This window comes from Mycetomoellerius zeteki, unplaced genomic scaffold (genome assembly GCF_001594055.1).
Source record: "Mycetomoellerius zeteki isolate Tzet28-1 unplaced genomic scaffold, Tzet1.0 scaffold241, whole genome shotgun sequence".
Lineage (NCBI taxonomy): Eukaryota > Metazoa > Arthropoda > Insecta > Hymenoptera > Formicidae > Mycetomoellerius > Mycetomoellerius zeteki.
In genome coordinates, this window is record NW_017257218.1 from 111,961 (window position 1) to 129,331 (window position 17,371).

Consider the following 17,371-nt stretch of genomic DNA (forward strand, 5'->3'; position numbering starts at 1 on the left):
CACCCTGTATATATGTATATATATATATATATATATATAAAGTACTTCATTTTCAAGAATATTTAATAAAAACACGGTAAATCATTCTGTTAAGTAAAGATTGATTTTAAATTGAACAGAAAATTTATAAACGAAAGAATCAGTGATTAACGATAAGATCCTCTTCAGGATGTAAATTATAAATAAAGAAATCTTAATTACAGGTTATTTATTGTGCCTCTCAATTGCGGTGGGTTTTATAAAGAAAGATATCTGTGCGGTGGCACAAAATCCCGCTCAAACAAACAATTCTTTACGAATTGATCCTCAAGTTGAAGATGATGAAGATTTTGTGCCCTACCAGGGTGAACGCTTCACTGTATTCGATTGGATGTTATTTAGGGTACTTTTCATAAAATGTCCCTTATACGTATCAGTAATGATTATGTCTTATATATTTAATCTTATATATCTAAAAAAATAATAATTAATTATTATCTAATTGAATTAATCCTTAATGGGATTTTAAAATTATCTGTTTTACCGATTCAATAAGGCTTACACACGTACCACGTGTCATCGACACATCACTACGTACTATATACGTATTATATACTATACTACATCAATACCGCACGCACATGTATTATACGTAAATATTCGTAAAACGATATTATTAGGATTAAATGTCTAAAATCCGATTGTATCAATGCAATTACTTTGACTTTAAACGAAACTTAAAACTCTATCTCTTTTTAGAGAGAAAGAGAGAGAGAGAAAGAGAGGGAAAAATCGAGTTTTAAGCCTCGCTTAAATTAAGTTAAATAAGTAACGTTGGAGTAAACTGGCTTAAAAGTCTAATTTTAATTGTAAGAACTCCACGTTGTTTTTTCGTGTAATCTAGTTTAGTCTGTAGTTGTAGCCTCCAATTTCGTGAATGCAAAGCTTTTATATCAAGTAAATGTAATAACTCTTGTTACAATTTAACAATTCAATAAGACGCTATATTGGATTGAAAAATGGTAAAAATTTCGATTTCAATACTTTTTTTCGTTATCGGCATAAATTCCATATTATACAGACTACTATTAATGCGTAAATTTTAATTTTGGAAAAAGATTCAAATCTGTAATAGTAATATATGTATATGTGATATCATTCTACGAAAATTATTGCATGTTTAATCGGTAAAATAGATAACTTAAGGATACCTTTAAGGGGATCCTAAAGATTAGTCATATTGTAAATAGCATTTACAGACAATTTACGTGTCATTGATACATCACTATATATACTACTACATCAATATCTCATGCATATATACGTAAATTTTCGTATAACAATAATGTTTTAATTAGATATCTAACAAGGGAAGTTTTACAACTGTCCGGAACCGATTTGATTCTTCATGAAATATATTGTTAAATACAAAAATCTAAGAGACACGTATTTTTTTATACGTGCCCTAACTCATGTTTAAGGAGTGAAACACCTCTTTGAAAAAAAAACCGGTATTTTCACCCCTTAAACATGAGTTAGGGCACGTATAAAAAAATACGTGTCCCCCCCTTAGATTTTCGTATTTAACAATATATTTCATGGAGAATCAAATCGGTTCCGGACAGTTGTGAAACTTCTCTTGTAAGTCCAATTTTAAGAATTCCACATTGTTCCTTCGTGCAAACTATTAGTTTATAGACTATACTATTTCGTAAGTACAAATTGCACAGCTTTTATATGAAGCAAATCACGACGTTACAGCTTTGGAGCGCTATGTTGGACTAAGAAATGATAAAGATCTCAATTTCGAAATTTTTTATCGTTCTCAACATAAGCTCTACCTCACAGACATGTATTAATGCGTATACTTTAATACTGAAAAAAGATTTTCGCGCGCGAGAAAGAATCAGTAAAAGAGAAAAAAGGTAATTGTTATACAAAAATTATATGGTTTAGTCAGTAATATAGACGACTTTAGGATCCCCTTAAATATACGAGGGGGGACCCAAAAAAAACGGGAATTTCGTCATAACTTCTTTATTTCTCAATATTTTAACACCAAATTTTGATCACCTTCAAAGTATTCGCCATTGACCACAACGCACTTCTCCAAACGATTCTTCCATTGTTCAAAACAGTTTTTAAATTCACTCATCGGGATGTCCTTTAAGCCTTCCAGCGATTTTTGTTTCACCTCCTCCACAGTGGCAAAACGCTTTCCTTTCATATTCCTTTTGAGTCTGGGGAACAAAAACCTCCAAGTAGAGCTTCTGGTTGGCAGTTTGACCCGGGGGAACGAACTCCGCGTGCACAACACCTCTGCAATCGAATCTGCCACTGTGGAGGAGGTGAAACAAAAATCGCTGGAAGGCTTAAAGGACATCCCGATGAGTGAATTTAAAAACTGTTTTGAACAATGGAAGAATCGTTTGGAGAAGTGCGTTGTGGTCAATGGCGAATACTTTGAAGGTGATCAAAATTTGGTGTTAAAATATTGAGAAATAAAGAAGTTATGACGAAATTCCCGTTTTTTTTGGGTCCCCCCTCGTATATAAAAAAACCGGTATTTTCACCCCTTAAACATGAGTTAGGGCACGTATAAAAAAATACGTGTCCCCCCCTTAGATTTTCGTATTTAACAATATATTTCATGGAGAATCAAATCGGTTCCGGACAGTTGTGAAACTTCTCTTGTAAGTCCAATTTTAAGAATTCCACATTGTTCCTTCGTGCAAACTATTAGTTTATAGACTATACTATTTCGTAAGTACAAATTGCACAGCTTTTATATGAAGCAAATCACGACGTTACAGCTTTGGAGCGCTATGTTGGACTAAGAAATGATAAAGATCTCAATTTCGAAATTTTTTATCGTTCTCAACATAAGCTCTACCTCACAGACATGTATTAATGCGTATACTTTAATACTGAAAAAAGATTTTCGCGCGCGAGAAAGAATCAGTAAAAGAGAAAAAAGGTAATTGTTATACAAAAATTATATGGTTTAGTCAGTAATATAGACGACTTTAGGATCCCCTTAAATATACGAGGGGGGACCCAAAAAAAACGGGAATTTCGTCATAACTTCTTTATTTCTCAATATTTTAACACCAAATTTTGATCACCTTCAAAGTATTCGCCATTGACCACAACGCACTTCTCCAAACGATTCTTCCATTGTTCAAAACAGTTTTTAAATTCACTCATCGGGATGTCCTTTAAGCCTTCCAGCGATTTTTGTTTCACCTCCTCCACAGTGGCAGATTCGATTGCAGAGGTGTTGTGCACGCGGAGTTCGTTCCCCCGGGTCAAACTGCCAACCAGAAGCTCTACTTGGAGGTTTTTGTTCCCCAGACTCAAAAGGAATATGAAAGGAAAGCGTTTTGCCACTGTGGAGGAGGTGAAACAAAAATCGCTGGAAGGCTTAAAGGACATCCCGATGAGTGAATTTAAAAACTGTTTTGAACAATGGAAGAATCGTTTGGAGAAGTGCGTTGTGGTCAATGGCGAATACTTTGAAGGTGATCAAAATTTGGTGTTAAAATATTGAGAAATAAAGAAGTTATGACGAAATTCCCGTTTTTTTTGGGTCCCCCCTCGTATGTCTTTTCAGTACGGCATACCCGGTTTTCTTTTTTCCATTACTTTTTCAATGCTTTTTTTTTATCGGTTATAATTATTTTATTAATAAAGATATACATGCATTTGCTTGACATCGTTATGTTATTCCTTAATGTTTGGCTTTTCGATTGAAAAAGAGTTATTTATATGTTCATTTTTATGAAAATTATAAACAATCGAATTTGGCTGGATATGTCATACCTAAGTGTGTTGTTTAAATGTTAAATATGTAAGACATGTAAAACAGATCTTTCAGATGTATAAACATCTTAGAGCCGTTTTAAACGCTAATTTCATTAACTTAATGAATTAATTAAACTATTAATGTCGACGCTCTAATTTTATTGTTTCTTCAGAGCCTAAGTAAGACAAATAGAGGAAATATATTATTGTCGCCAATATCCATAAAATTAGCATTAGTGCTCCTTTATGAGGGAGCTCAAGATCAAACCGCACACGAACTTGCCGGAGTCCTACAACTTCCAGTGAGTCCACTGGCCATTCGAGAGAAGTTTAATAATATTATGAAATCTTTGCAGGTGAATAATATATTAATGAACAAGTCATAATTAATTTTTTTTTTAATTGTAATATTTTTACGTATATAATTTATAAATTCATAAAGAGATATTCATTTACAGGCCCCGTCTCCTGCGTACACTTTAAATCTAGGTTCGCGAATTTATATCGATGATAATATACTGACCAGACAACGTTACGCAGCGACGATAAAAACATTTTATAATACTGATGTGATCAACGCCAATTTGTCTGACACGCACGCAATTGCGACTAAAGTTAATTCTTGGGTCAATAATATTACGAATGGACATATTGGAAAGATGATAAACGATGGTAAGTTTGCTTGGAGCTATTTTGGTTGATTTATTATCGAATTTAATGTTTTGTGTTTCAAGCTCGTTGATACAGTCTATAAAACATAAGAAGATATATTTAATTGAATTAAAAAAATTTTCTGTTCAATATTTTATAATGCAAACATATATGTATAATAATACAAACATATATGTAATCTCAGTAATCTGAAATCTTACAAAATAATATCTTGCGTTCCTTGACAAAAGTAGAGGACTTTAATTGTTATAGTTTTAATTATTAAATTTAAATGATGTTTATTTATTATATATTCTTGTTTTAGAAAAAGGTCTAGAGGACTCAGTGATGCTGATTGTAAATGGATTATTTTTCAAAGGAGCCTGGCGCCGCAAATACTTCGCTCCCGAAAATAATCGAGTTTCCAAATTTTACGTAAATGCTAACGAGAGCGTAAACGTGCCGTATATGCACACTATAAGTCGATTTTATTATGCCGAATCGTCCAGACTTGATGCAAAGATTCTGCGAATTCCATACGACGTACGTAACAGCCTTATTACCTGAGAGATTTATTACCTGAGTAAAATATTCCCAATCACGTTTTACTACGCAGAAATTACAAAATGTAAAATCTTTCAGGGCTTAAAATTTGCTATGTACATTATACTACCGCACACGCTGACAGGTGTGGATCACATTGTCAACGAGATTAATTCGTTTACATTGGCGAGAGATGTATGGGCCATGCAGGAATTGCCTCTTGATGTTTGGATCCCGAAGTTCAAGTTTGAGTTTACGAGCCATTTGGAAAATACTTTGCGTGAGGTAATTTTCATACGCTTCCATAAACACTGAATAAAGAGTTTTACATAAAACTATTTATTAAAAAGAAATTATTTATATGATAAATTTATATGATAAATTTAATATGGCTTAATGAATGCAGCAAAATTATAACTAAAAAGTCAGAATTACAGTTTCTGCTACGTATAAAATGTATTTTTTTAGCGATTTCATTTTTATTAAAAATAATTATCGTATTGATGTGAATGTAATATGTTTATTTTTTGTAATAGCTTGGTATCCGCGATATCTTCGACGATACCGCGCTGCTGACGGGTATAGCAAAAACGAGACGGGCTTCCAGACGTTTGCGGGTGTCTGATGTAGTACATAAAACTGGAATAGAGATGAATGAAAATGGAACGACTGCTTACGCTGCAACAGGTATGTATATGCCTCTTATTAAATCATATGTATAAATATAAATAATTAAGTACGTATAAGGAAAGATGTGAAGTAGGCAATGAGAAATATGTATACATATAATGTGTTGTACAGATAGGGACAGCTAGAAATGTCTTAACATGCCTTTTCATGCTTTCTCATTCTTTCTGATGCCTCTTTTTCACTTTTTCTCATGCGTTCTCCGATACGTGTGCAACTTCATTAAAGAATTCCTGTCCCCGTCTGTACGTACAGTGCAACTTCGAACTTTTTAAATATTTAATATTCTCAAATATTTTTAAATATTTTTCAAATTACTTAATTATATTTTTGGTCTTCTGTTTTACTATAAATAATTACATTAGTTATTTATTTACTACAGTGTAATTAATTTGGTAAAAGAAATATTAAATAAGTCATAATATATTAATTTTACTGCAAAAATATCTCCTAATATATAATATAATAATTTCTTTAGTTATTTTTATTGTAGATTGTTCAGGAGTAGAGAGAAAACGTTATTAAAAAATTTTATCTGTGTTTCTTTTTCTTTTATGATTTTTGCGTTTACATTTCTTCTTCTTAATACAGAAATACAGATTGGAAATAAAATAGAAGAAGGAACGTTCCATGCTAATCATCCGTTCGTGTTCTACATTGAAGATGAGACCACCGGCACTATCCTTTATGTAGGCAAAATTCAGAATCCCTTGAATATATCTGGAACTACTGGAAAAGTGCAGCAGGAAAACTCCGGTAAACTACCGTAATGCTATTTAGTTATTAAGAAAATATCTCTGCGCTGTAACGGTAATGGGTAGAATATTACTTTGGTGCAATTCTACTCCGAGATTAATATAATACATTAATCTTTTAACTATATTGATCTTTTAACTATAAGATAAAATTAAGAAATACTACATATGTGTATATTGAGTTTCTTCTTCTAACATTAACGGCAGATTTACTAAGTTATATGCAGGATATTTTTCTTCAAATTTCGAGATTATATATCTTAAAACACAAAAAAAAGATAAATGGGATTAGTTTTTTCAGATAGAAGATTCTTTTCTATATATACTTTCTTTCCGTATTAATGGTTGTTGAAGATAAAGCTCGGAGCTCGAAATTTGAGATAAAGTACCCTGTACACGTAGAATGTATTTTAAATTTAGGAGAAGGAAATGTTGGTTAGAATATAATTAACATATATCATTAACACATTGCATGCTCCTCTATATTAATATTATAATGGGGAGATAACAGCATTTTAATAGATGTATTAAAATCCTAATGCAAGTGGTTTACGGCTTAATTAAGTATTCTATTTCTTTTTACTTATATATATAATTATTTACACAGACAATTGTTTTTATTCGATTTTTGATAAAATAAGAACAAGAAAAAATTTCTTTTAGGATACATTAATGCAATACTTTACATACAATATCGTTATAAAAACTATTATTGCAATATTAAACATGCTGTGTTTTAGACAAATTGTTATGGAAAGTACATTACAATCTTGTATTATTATATGCAAAAAATTGTATCCGGTACGAATGTTAAATTTGCATAAAGGAGGATGTGAAGTTTCAGCTGATTTTCGAAATGAAAAAGTTCCGAGAGATGTATAAATTATATTGTATATCGTATACTAAAGAGTTACTTAAGCGGAGTATCGCCTATCTTGAAGAAATATAAAAGAAATTGCAAGGGAACGCAACCAAGTTCCCTTTCAGTTTTAACAAGTTTTGGATTTTACAATATAGACAAAAATAAGAGACACAATTTTTTTATATGTGTTCAATTGTTAAGAAGGCAAAGCTTCTCTTTAAAAAAAATTTAGTTTCTCTCTCTCTCTCTCTCTCTCTCTCTCTCTCTCTCTATATTCCTAAGTGAATGTCATAAAAAAAATGGTTTAAAAATGGAATGGTTTTAAAAGTATTTTATAACAAAGATAAATACTTTTTAATTTTTTAAATAAATGTATAAATAAATTTAAAAAAAATGATTATTATAAAATATTCTTGAAACCATTTTTTTCAATATTTATTCAAAACATTTTTTTATACTTTTAGATGATATTTACTCACAAAGAAAGAAACTGATTTACCTCTTTAATATGCGAGTGAGCACTTGCAAAAAGAATATAACGTGTCTTTTATTTTTGTTTATATTTTAATGCATCCAAAATTTATTAATTAGAGAAAGAAGGAGATATTTGATATTGATTATGTTTCTTTATAAGAATTTTGAAGGCGATTTCTTCCATGTTCGCGATGTTTCCCCAAGATAAACAATACATCACTCGACTCCAATTAAATAGCTTTTTAACCCTCTAGAGACGATCTCGTCTTGTCGTTAAAAACTGTTCACGGTTTTTGCTAAAAAATATAAGTGAAGAATTCATCAATATTCACAATATTGATACACATACATTGTATAGCCTTTCTGGTGAGTGAAATACTATATATATGCATTTTAATGTTCAATGCTATACATTTTCATTTTCAATTCTTAAGTATAATGTGCACAAATCTCGAATTTATTTTAAATTTAATTTTAAAATGAACGTTGCAAATTTTCAATGTTCGTTCCTAAAGGATTTAATTTGTATAATTTGTATTGTACAATTTGTACATCTCGGAACTTTTTCATTTTGGTAAATAAAGTTAAAACTTCCTCCTTTACTAATTCATTTATATTCGACATTTGATAGCAAATATCGAATAAAATAACATTGGATAAATTGACGTAGGTAGCGTTAACTTTATCAAATATATAATACCAAAGGAAGATTTTTTTATGTTAAATGAATTTATTAGACATAATGTTAAACCAATTTATTAGACATAATGTAACAAGCCTTGCAAACGTGTATTTATTTTTAACTCGATCACACTTTAGATAATTTATTAATATTTATAATTTTTTAATAATTAATTATGCGTACAGATAGAAAAAGTATTTCTTTTATTTATATTTATACGATCAATATTAAATAAATATTATAATATTCCTATAATAATTTTATTTTATTCATTTATTATATTATATATTAAAAAATATATATTTTGTGATTTACCGAATCTAAGATATTCAATTAATCAATTATTAATAAAACTAATTACTAATTTTTCAAGGAATGATCGATTACATTTCTTCTGGTTTTTCCTTCGTTGCTTAAACGTAAATTATCGTCACGCATGATTGTATATAGTACTTGTGAACTGTAATAATTATTGACGTCATTGCTAATCGTATTCCATTTCCTCTACATCCGAATCATTAATTATGGCTCTATGAATTGTTTGCTTTTATTTTAACCGAGAGTTATACCTTTATCGCGAGTTATACACATAATCGCAAAAGTTGTAAACGAGTTCTAGTGGGACATTCCAATGACGCTCATGGACGAAAATAGTGAACGGAAATTCCAACACAATCTATCACTTTCACGAGCTCTTTTCCAGCTTTAGCCAGATATATTTTATTTCATTTACTCTTTTTATTGTCTTCTTATTCACAATACCATTTTCATCAGCTGAAGAGAGCTGGAACTGAAAGAGAGATAGTTCTATTATTTTTGTTTAATTCTTCAACTCGTTTTGTTTTATTCTGATCGTATCATCATCGTAATGTTACGCGAATTTATCTCGCATACCTATATTTTTGAACACAAGCGATAATAATTTGTTGGTACATCAGAGCGTAATAATGTTTATATGACGATGAAAAGATAATATATACGGCAGGATTTAGGCGTAAAGTGGGGATGACTTGTCGGAAGTCTAGCTTTTACTATTATCACTCGTCACAATCATGTTTCCGTTATATTCATGTTTATCTGCTCGCCCCCTCCCCGCGCGGAGAGCCACGCGAAATGCATTCAGGCGTGCCAGTTACGTACATAATGTCTTTACTGCTGCTATGGATCTCCTGGTGTCTCCTCGCAGGTAGCATTTGTAAAGAGTAAAAAAAGATGAGTTTTAGATTTTAGAAGTCTTAAGGGATAGGGTACATCTTCTTTGAATTTACAATTAGACATTCTTGAAGTATTTATATTACCTATATAAATAGGTACACCAGGTAATATATTTATATATTACCTGGTATTTCACAATAATATTTACATATAATCATTGAAAGATTTATCTTGTAGATTATCGAAATATATAATTCAATTTTCGAATCTTTACACCAATTTTTCATATATTATCAACTTCAGAATTTCGTTAAATTTTTAAATCTTGCTTGTTTTTGTTCTTCTGGAAGTTTTCATTCGTACGTAATAGGTAAATATTCAATATTGTAATCTCAAACTCCATCTGTGCTCCATCGTAAATCAAAATCGACCGTAAGTATCGGGCTGTATTTTCTGTGATTACATCATCGCTCGCAAGGTGAAGTGATGCTCGTTAAAGTCATTTGGCGTCCCTCACGATTAGTTTCCTGCGTTATCATTCTTTACTATCTTCGCCGTTATTTTGTTCGGATGCAAATGGAATTCCTACTAAATCGCTTTTAGCTCGAGACAGCAGCAATAGGATAAGGAAAATTCTTCTCGACACGCCGAGACACGTGACGATTATTAGTCACTCCATGTTTGTTTTTCCAATAGTTATTCCAAAGTCATTTTCCATGCTCGGAATTTTATATGCGCGGCTAATCGGCGTACGAGATTGATTACGTTGGGAGCTTTTCAACACAAATGGACACAAGAGTCATTCTGTCTTTGTTTCTTACCTATTGATTATCGAACAAGGACAGGATGACTCTTGTGTCAATTTGTATCTTTTGTTGGAAAGCTTCCATTATGTATTTGCATGATATCCGCCTAAACATAATAAATAAAGTAAATTGTATTGAAATATGTCATTAAACGCGATAAGAAATATAGTGTGTCTAGAACAATGGCTATAAATGCATATGTACGATCTTATTCTTGTAATATGAAATCACACATTGTATTAATGTCATTTCCAACAGTTGTTCCAGCTGTACTCAGTACTGAGGATCGATACTCTTTTTTCAACATCGATCTCCTGCAGGTGAGAAAGGCATTTTTAGTAAAATGCAAATGATGGAAAAGATAGAAGATATACATACTTTGCATTATTGTCGGAAAAAATTGATGAATTTAAAAGGAATTGACACATATAGAAGAGTGTGGACAAAAATATCATACATTTTGAATTTTTTAAATTAGAAATTAATTTCATACTTTAAAGGTTTTTTATTTTTGGACGTCTAATAAAAAAAAGTTATTTTTAGCTAATCTATTTGAAGATTTTAGATTAATCTATTCGAAGATCATGTCCTGGATAACATTTGTCAAGATCAAGGTCTGATAAGATCTGTAAATAGAGATTTTTATACCTTCTCACTCTCTTTTGTCTAAAACATTTCTTTCAAAAATGTCATCCTCCCGAGTAAATCCGGGGTCCCGATCTTTTTTGAACACCATGTATATTGTATGTACATATATATATATACACATATATATGTATATGTATTATACAATAAATTTACAAAAGTCTATGAAAGTTTATCGCATACGGTTTAAAAAAATTTCTCAAAGGTAGTGAACCCTTCTTTATTAAATAAATTTCCAAAAATAAAAAGCCCTTTAAGGGGATCCTAAAGTAAAACCCGAATTCCGCGATGAAATCGCTGTTTTATCAATAAAATGTAACACATCGACACATCTCTGTACAGGGTTAGAAAGTAACTAGAGTTGTAACTAAAGCTATGTTCCAAAATTGACTGCCAGTACTGAAAATCTATAGTGCACGTAACGTAAACTGTAGCATTTTCTGTGCTGGCAGTAAATTTGGAACACAGCCTAAGTTACAGTTAGAGTTACTTTTTTCAGTTACTTTTTTAATTTAATTTTGTTTCTTTTTTCCAGCTGTAACTATAAGTTAACTTACATTACTTAAGTTACATTACTTTTAGTAACTATTTTGAGCTACTCTTACAATTATATACTTTACACATTTTAAACTTTTATTTGTGTTAATTTAATGTAATTGGTTAGAATTTGAATATAGTTACGCTTATACTGCTACTACACTGGTTATATAGAAGACAAACAGTAATGTAATTTGGCTTATTGTTAATGTCTACTGATTCTCAGCATAACTTCCTGCAAACATGTATATATTAATGCGTGGGTATACTTTAATTCTGAAGGATTTCCAAATCTGTAAAAGTAATATATGCGATATCGTTCTACGAAAATTATTGTGTTCAATTGGTAAAATAGATGACTTTAGGATCCTCTTAAATTCTTTAACATTTCTACATTTCGATCTTTCATTCATCTTTTGTATTTTAACTTCTAGAATAAAAGATAATTTTCTTGTTAAATTAAGGTATGCATAAAAAATGGTCCTTATGTTCATGAAAATTTCATGGTGATAACCGCAGAGAGTAAACGAGAATGTGGAGGGTAATCTGATACTGTCTCCTGCTAGTGCGAAAATCGCCCTTACGAGTCTGGTGGAAGCTACGGGTGGTCGAACACGTCACGAGCTTCTTGCAGCTCTGAGATTACCAGCAGAAGAATATATCATCAGGAGAATAGCGGGTCGCTCTCTTATACCGCTAAAAGTATATTAGATATACCCTTATTTAAACTTTATAAAGTTTATTAACTTCAAACATCAGTAATTGAAATCGGTAATTTCGATACTATAAATTAAGATTATTTATTTACGGCAACAGAATAAATCAATTTTGAATTTGCATAGAAAATTTATCAAAATTATATTGATGCGTCTTTTCTTTCCGTCAAAAATTTGTCTGATTTTTCTCTTCACATTATTTTCACATTATTTTCCAGAGCCAACAAAATGGCACGGAAATCGATGTAGCAACTCGCTTGTGGATCAATCCGGCTCTTGCGGCATCTACTAATTATATAACCGCCTTAAATACTTATTATGGAACTGATATTCAACAGCTGAATTTCGAGAATACAAACGATGCAGCCAATATCATCAATTCCTGGGTTCGCGAGAACACGCGGAATAATATCAAGACGATTATTCAGCCTGGTATTTAACTTAAGTTCTATTGAATATAAGGTAAATGTTCACTTTAGGGGTGCTCCTCTGATGACGTTGACATATGTTATCATGACCCTGAGTGAACATTTATCGAATATGGCAGAAGACATTCCCCCCTTTCCCCAAACCAGTAATTCGAGCTTACAAATTTTTTCTGAAGAAACGTATTCTTCATGTTTCGAAGAATATATTCTTTCTCTCTAATAAATATTCCTTCAGTTTAACTGTATTTTATCAACGTTGTTCCAGGCACTCTTAGCGCCAATACTCAGATGCTGTTAACTTCGTCCTTGTACTTCAAAGGACGATGGTTGAAGTCCTTCGACAAGGACGCTACCCGTGTACGGTGCTTCCATGTTCCTCAGAGTGGCTGCCAAGATGTTCTTATGATGGAGAAATCTTCGAAGTATCGATATGGCAATGTAGCTTCTCTTGATGCTGATGTAGTAGAAATCCCGTACTCGGTAAGATTCTTATGTCATCCATAAGTTAACATGAATGCTTCGACATCTATATGAAGAATTCATGTAGTGTATAGTTCAACGTATCTTAACCCTTATACACTAGCTGCGTACCTCAGGCAACACTACATATAATTATTATTTAGATAACTTTTAGATCTGAAAATTTGGCTTTTAAACTATAGTAATACGATAGTTTATATTTTTGTAAAAAAAAATTAATCATTCTACTCGAAAATGTTGTGTTCCTGATTGCAAGTTTAACTCAACAGCGAATCAAAAAATCCTAAACTTTATTTCTATTTTGTGAAAATGTTTAATACGAAAATTATTGCAGATAAATTATCGTCAAAGTAATATATTACTTTTGTTTGAAGAAAAAAATATAAAAATTAATGAATTTTACATAATATTCTAAGAAATATAAAGCGTAAAATTCATTTTTATTTATTATAGAAGAAATTTTATTTTCTTTAAATCTCTTTGAATAAAGATATTAAAATAAATATGTTAGAAAATTTAATATTTAAGTTTTTATTTTTAAGAATAAAATCATATGAAACTGTCATAAAATTAATATTTCAGAATGGTAGGACGTCTATGCTGATATTCCTTCCGTCTCATGAAGAGAGCGATCCGTACCTTCAGATTTTGTTCAAAGATCTGTCGTATGTACCGATGAAAACGCTACTCACTAGTCTCAACGAAACTGAATTAATACTTGCTATTCCGAAATTTAGTATCGAGAGTAAACTAGATTTGCGTTCACCCTTAATGCGCGTAAGTATTAATTTATATACTTTACATACTTTGCTATACAGGGTGTCCCATCACTGACGATAAATATTTTAAAGATGTATTCTTTGTAACATTTTAAGACGAAAAGTTTAATACCAAAACGTCGAGCTAGAATTATAAAAAGAATATAATTCTGCTTTTTTTCACTACATATCATCACTACATATTAAAAAAAATTTTTTATACATTGGATTTTCCTGTCATCTACAATAGATCCTAAATAAGGCTGAAATTTTTGAACTTGTAATGATTTACTAGTTAATATTATACATTATAAAAATTTGCACTTCAAGTACTCATTTATCTATGTTTTGCTTACTTTTATATTTTATATTAATGATTACGTTTAATCACGGATCGATTTACGCCGAAGTTATAACATCGATGTTAGGAAACTGGCCAATCGCAGTCATTCCATTCTTCAGAGGAATAGCTATGATTGGCCAATTTCATAACATCAATGTTATAACTTCGGCGTAAATCGAGCCGTGTAAACGTAGTCATTAATACATTTGTTAACATATATCGCTTATGCTTATAACAATAATATGGCTAAAAAATTGTTATTTTGTTCAATGTCTGCAGAAAGAGTAAAAATATAAGAAAAAAAGCATTTTTATTTCTTTATAATCAGTTATCAAAATTGTATTTCAAAATTTTAATGATTGAAAACAAACTCATTTTCTGGAAAACTTTATCTTTCGAGTTGTGTTATAGCAATGGGCGGTATAATTTAAACTTTTATCTATTTTTTATAATTACATTATAATTATAGTTCTTATTAATATAATTAATTGCAGATAATAGTTAATGCTATTTCTTATTACTATAGATATCATTAAATAGCACTATGTATCAAAAGAGTTGAAACCAAAAAATGTCATCTATTTCACAGATGGGTGTACAGGATATTTTTAGTTCTGCAGCAAATTTCACTGGAATCGTGTTCAATGAACACTTGCTATTAGCAAATATCATTCAAAATGCTAAGATAGAAGTGGACGAAGAAGGAACTGTCGCTACTGCGGCGACAGGTAATTATCAATAATTAATTTATATGACTCAATGAACTGCAACTTGCAAATCACTATGCTAATGCTCATTAAATTGCAGAACTTGCAGTTGTACCGCTCATGGCTAACATGGTTCCAACTTTCATAGTAAATAGACCATTTATATTTGCCATTGTTGATCTAGCAACAAGTGAGACTCTTTTCGCTGGTCGTTTCATGGGTCCTAATGCAGATAACTCCAGAGGCACCATTTAAAGAAAGGTTTAATATTCATCTACAATCAGTTTTGTACTTAAAAAGTGCTTAAAATATAAAGGACTTACATATAATAATGCTGCTTACAACAAAAATGATGTTTCTGTTACAACTACAGAATAATTATTTATTCCTTTCTATATGATACATATAAATGATAAATTGAAATAAATATAAAATATATATATCGACTCGTATCTTATAATATATACATATATTGTATATCACAATATATGAAATAAAAATATATTCAACTGAATAAATTTACCAGCGCTAATTCATGTAATTTGTTATTTATTTACATATCCAGAGGTAGAATACATCTATTAAACATAGATCTCTCTAACACATATCGTTCCTAAAATATCCCATTTAATTTTCATACTTGTGCTTGATGTCCTTCCATTGTTTCTGAAAGAAATAGATCTGTTATGCAATCAGGGTCATATTTCTTTCAGATGTCAAAATGTAAATCAAAATGTATCATTTCCAACATCGTGTGTTGACTCATAAATTAAAATAAATAACGCAAGTTTATTTAATATCTCCAATATTTTATTTTGCGAAATGTCATTATATGTCACACAATAAATATTTTCTTCTGTGATATAATCACTTTAACCCCCACCAGGGAACTCGATATTCGAGTACCGAATAAGACTGTGACGTCGAATCAAATGTAAAGACGATAGAAAGCACAGGTGGACACTTACCCCTTTGTTAATAGTATCAAAAATCTTCTCGGAGGCCATATCGAATGCTCTTTCAAATATAAAAGCGGAGGCTAAAACGGCGACCGTGAATGTGGATGTCCGTCTGAGAACGAGATTGTACAATGTGCCACCGAATCCCATTTTTATATTTTAATTTCTGTTATTTGAAGAGTCCTCGTTTAAGAAAAATACTCGTGAGACAATTAGAATAGAAAGCTAATGTGCAATGTCGGAGCAATTTCTTACGATTATAAATCTTACACTACAGGCAGCAGACCATAGGTCATAGGCTAGAGTCGCTAGAGATAGGCTAAAGCATGATATAAAGATAAGGATATGCTCGATCGATGGTAGACCACTGCGCATGTATTAAGTAGAGATCCTCTAATCAAGGCCCCCATTCTTGAAAAGTATCGCACACGAAAAACTAGAGAAATGCCATAGTATATGTGACGCATACTATAGTATTTCCCTAGTTTTTCGTGTGCGATATTTTTTAGAATAGAGACCCAGAGGCCGGAATCCATAGTCCGGCCACAGTATATACAGTAGCGCAATTTTCTGTCGGCACCTTTGATGTCAGCATGGATAAAAATGAACTACACATGCGCGAGCGAGGTATGTAACCAATCAAAACATTGATATTCCACCTCACCTCTTCTCTCTGTTGTAACCTTTTCTCTTTTTCTACTTTATTGCATAAGGTCTGTTCTTTTTCCACTGTACGTTCTGAACTGGTGTACACTGATCCAATAAGTTCAGAACCTTCGAAAAATAACAGACCTACACAATATACATTATATTTAAAACAGAAAATAAAATAGAAATGAAACATGATAGATATACATTTATTTCTCAGGAAATATAAGGAGATTCGTACTTATACTTAACCTTTTTTTTATTTGCAATGATAGTCAGAGTTACAAAATATAAACGCAATAAGAGAACTAATAATAATATAGTAATCCGTTTTATTTTAACTGATCGATATTACTTAATCTCCAATTTGAAATATTCTTCCTTTACTGTTAAAAGAACGGTGTTAAATTTATTTTTTAAATTTCTTCTTATATTTGTCAGATAAAATCCAGTTATTCGACTAATTCAATTTACTATATCTCAAATCACAAAAAAAAAATGACTGCGTTCAGCGTTTATTTCGCAAATGTTGGAAGTTTTCTTTGCGCTGATTGTATTATACTTTTAGATCTAGAGGATTGGTGGATTCTATTATCTTAGCACACAATCATAAAAATGGTTTCAAAACTGTTGTGTTCTGCTGAAACGTACCTATTACGTTAACTAATTGATAATGGCTGCATTCAACAGAGAAAACTAATCAGTTATAATTAATCAAAATAAAAAACTGTCACTTTCCGTTAAATGGCTAT

At 31.0% G+C, this 17,371-nt stretch overlaps 2 protein-coding genes across 2 annotated transcripts in view; one reads left to right on the forward strand and one right to left on the reverse strand.

Annotated features, from left to right (window-relative positions):
* LOC108723453 (uncharacterized) overlaps positions 1–15,351 on the forward strand; it is an 18,969-nt gene extending 3,618 nt beyond the window's left edge. Inside the window, exons 2-15 of the mRNA XM_018449234.1 lie at positions 204–382; positions 3,957–4,139; positions 4,242–4,455; positions 4,760–4,977; positions 5,077–5,262; positions 5,514–5,664; positions 6,256–6,420; positions 10,525–10,718; positions 12,100–12,282; positions 12,515–12,728; positions 12,990–13,204; positions 13,787–13,981; positions 14,895–15,033; positions 15,113–15,351. Coding sequence (XP_018304736.1) covers positions 204–382; positions 3,957–4,139; positions 4,242–4,455; positions 4,760–4,977; positions 5,077–5,262; positions 5,514–5,664; positions 6,256–6,420; positions 10,525–10,718; positions 12,100–12,282; positions 12,515–12,728; positions 12,990–13,204; positions 13,787–13,981; positions 14,895–15,033; positions 15,113–15,267 — 2,591 coding nt within the window. The 3' untranslated portion in view covers positions 15,268–15,351. The remainder of the gene's footprint in view (positions 1–203; positions 383–3,956; positions 4,140–4,241; positions 4,456–4,759; positions 4,978–5,076; positions 5,263–5,513; positions 5,665–6,255; positions 6,421–10,524; positions 10,719–12,099; positions 12,283–12,514; positions 12,729–12,989; positions 13,205–13,786; positions 13,982–14,894; positions 15,034–15,112) is intronic.
* A 193-nt stretch (positions 15,352–15,544) lies between these two features.
* On the reverse strand, positions 15,545–16,277 carry ox (ubiquinol-cytochrome C reductase complex subunit oxen). Its single transcript, XM_018449252.1, has 2 exons — positions 15,981–16,277; positions 15,545–15,678 (listed from the first exon to the last, which is right to left on the reverse strand). The coding sequence occupies exons 1-2, from the start codon at positions 16,119–16,121 to the stop codon at positions 15,640–15,642; spliced, it is 180 nt and encodes a 59-aa protein (XP_018304754.1). The 5' UTR covers positions 16,122–16,277; the 3' UTR covers positions 15,545–15,639.
* Between the last annotated feature and the right edge of the window lie 1,094 nt (positions 16,278–17,371).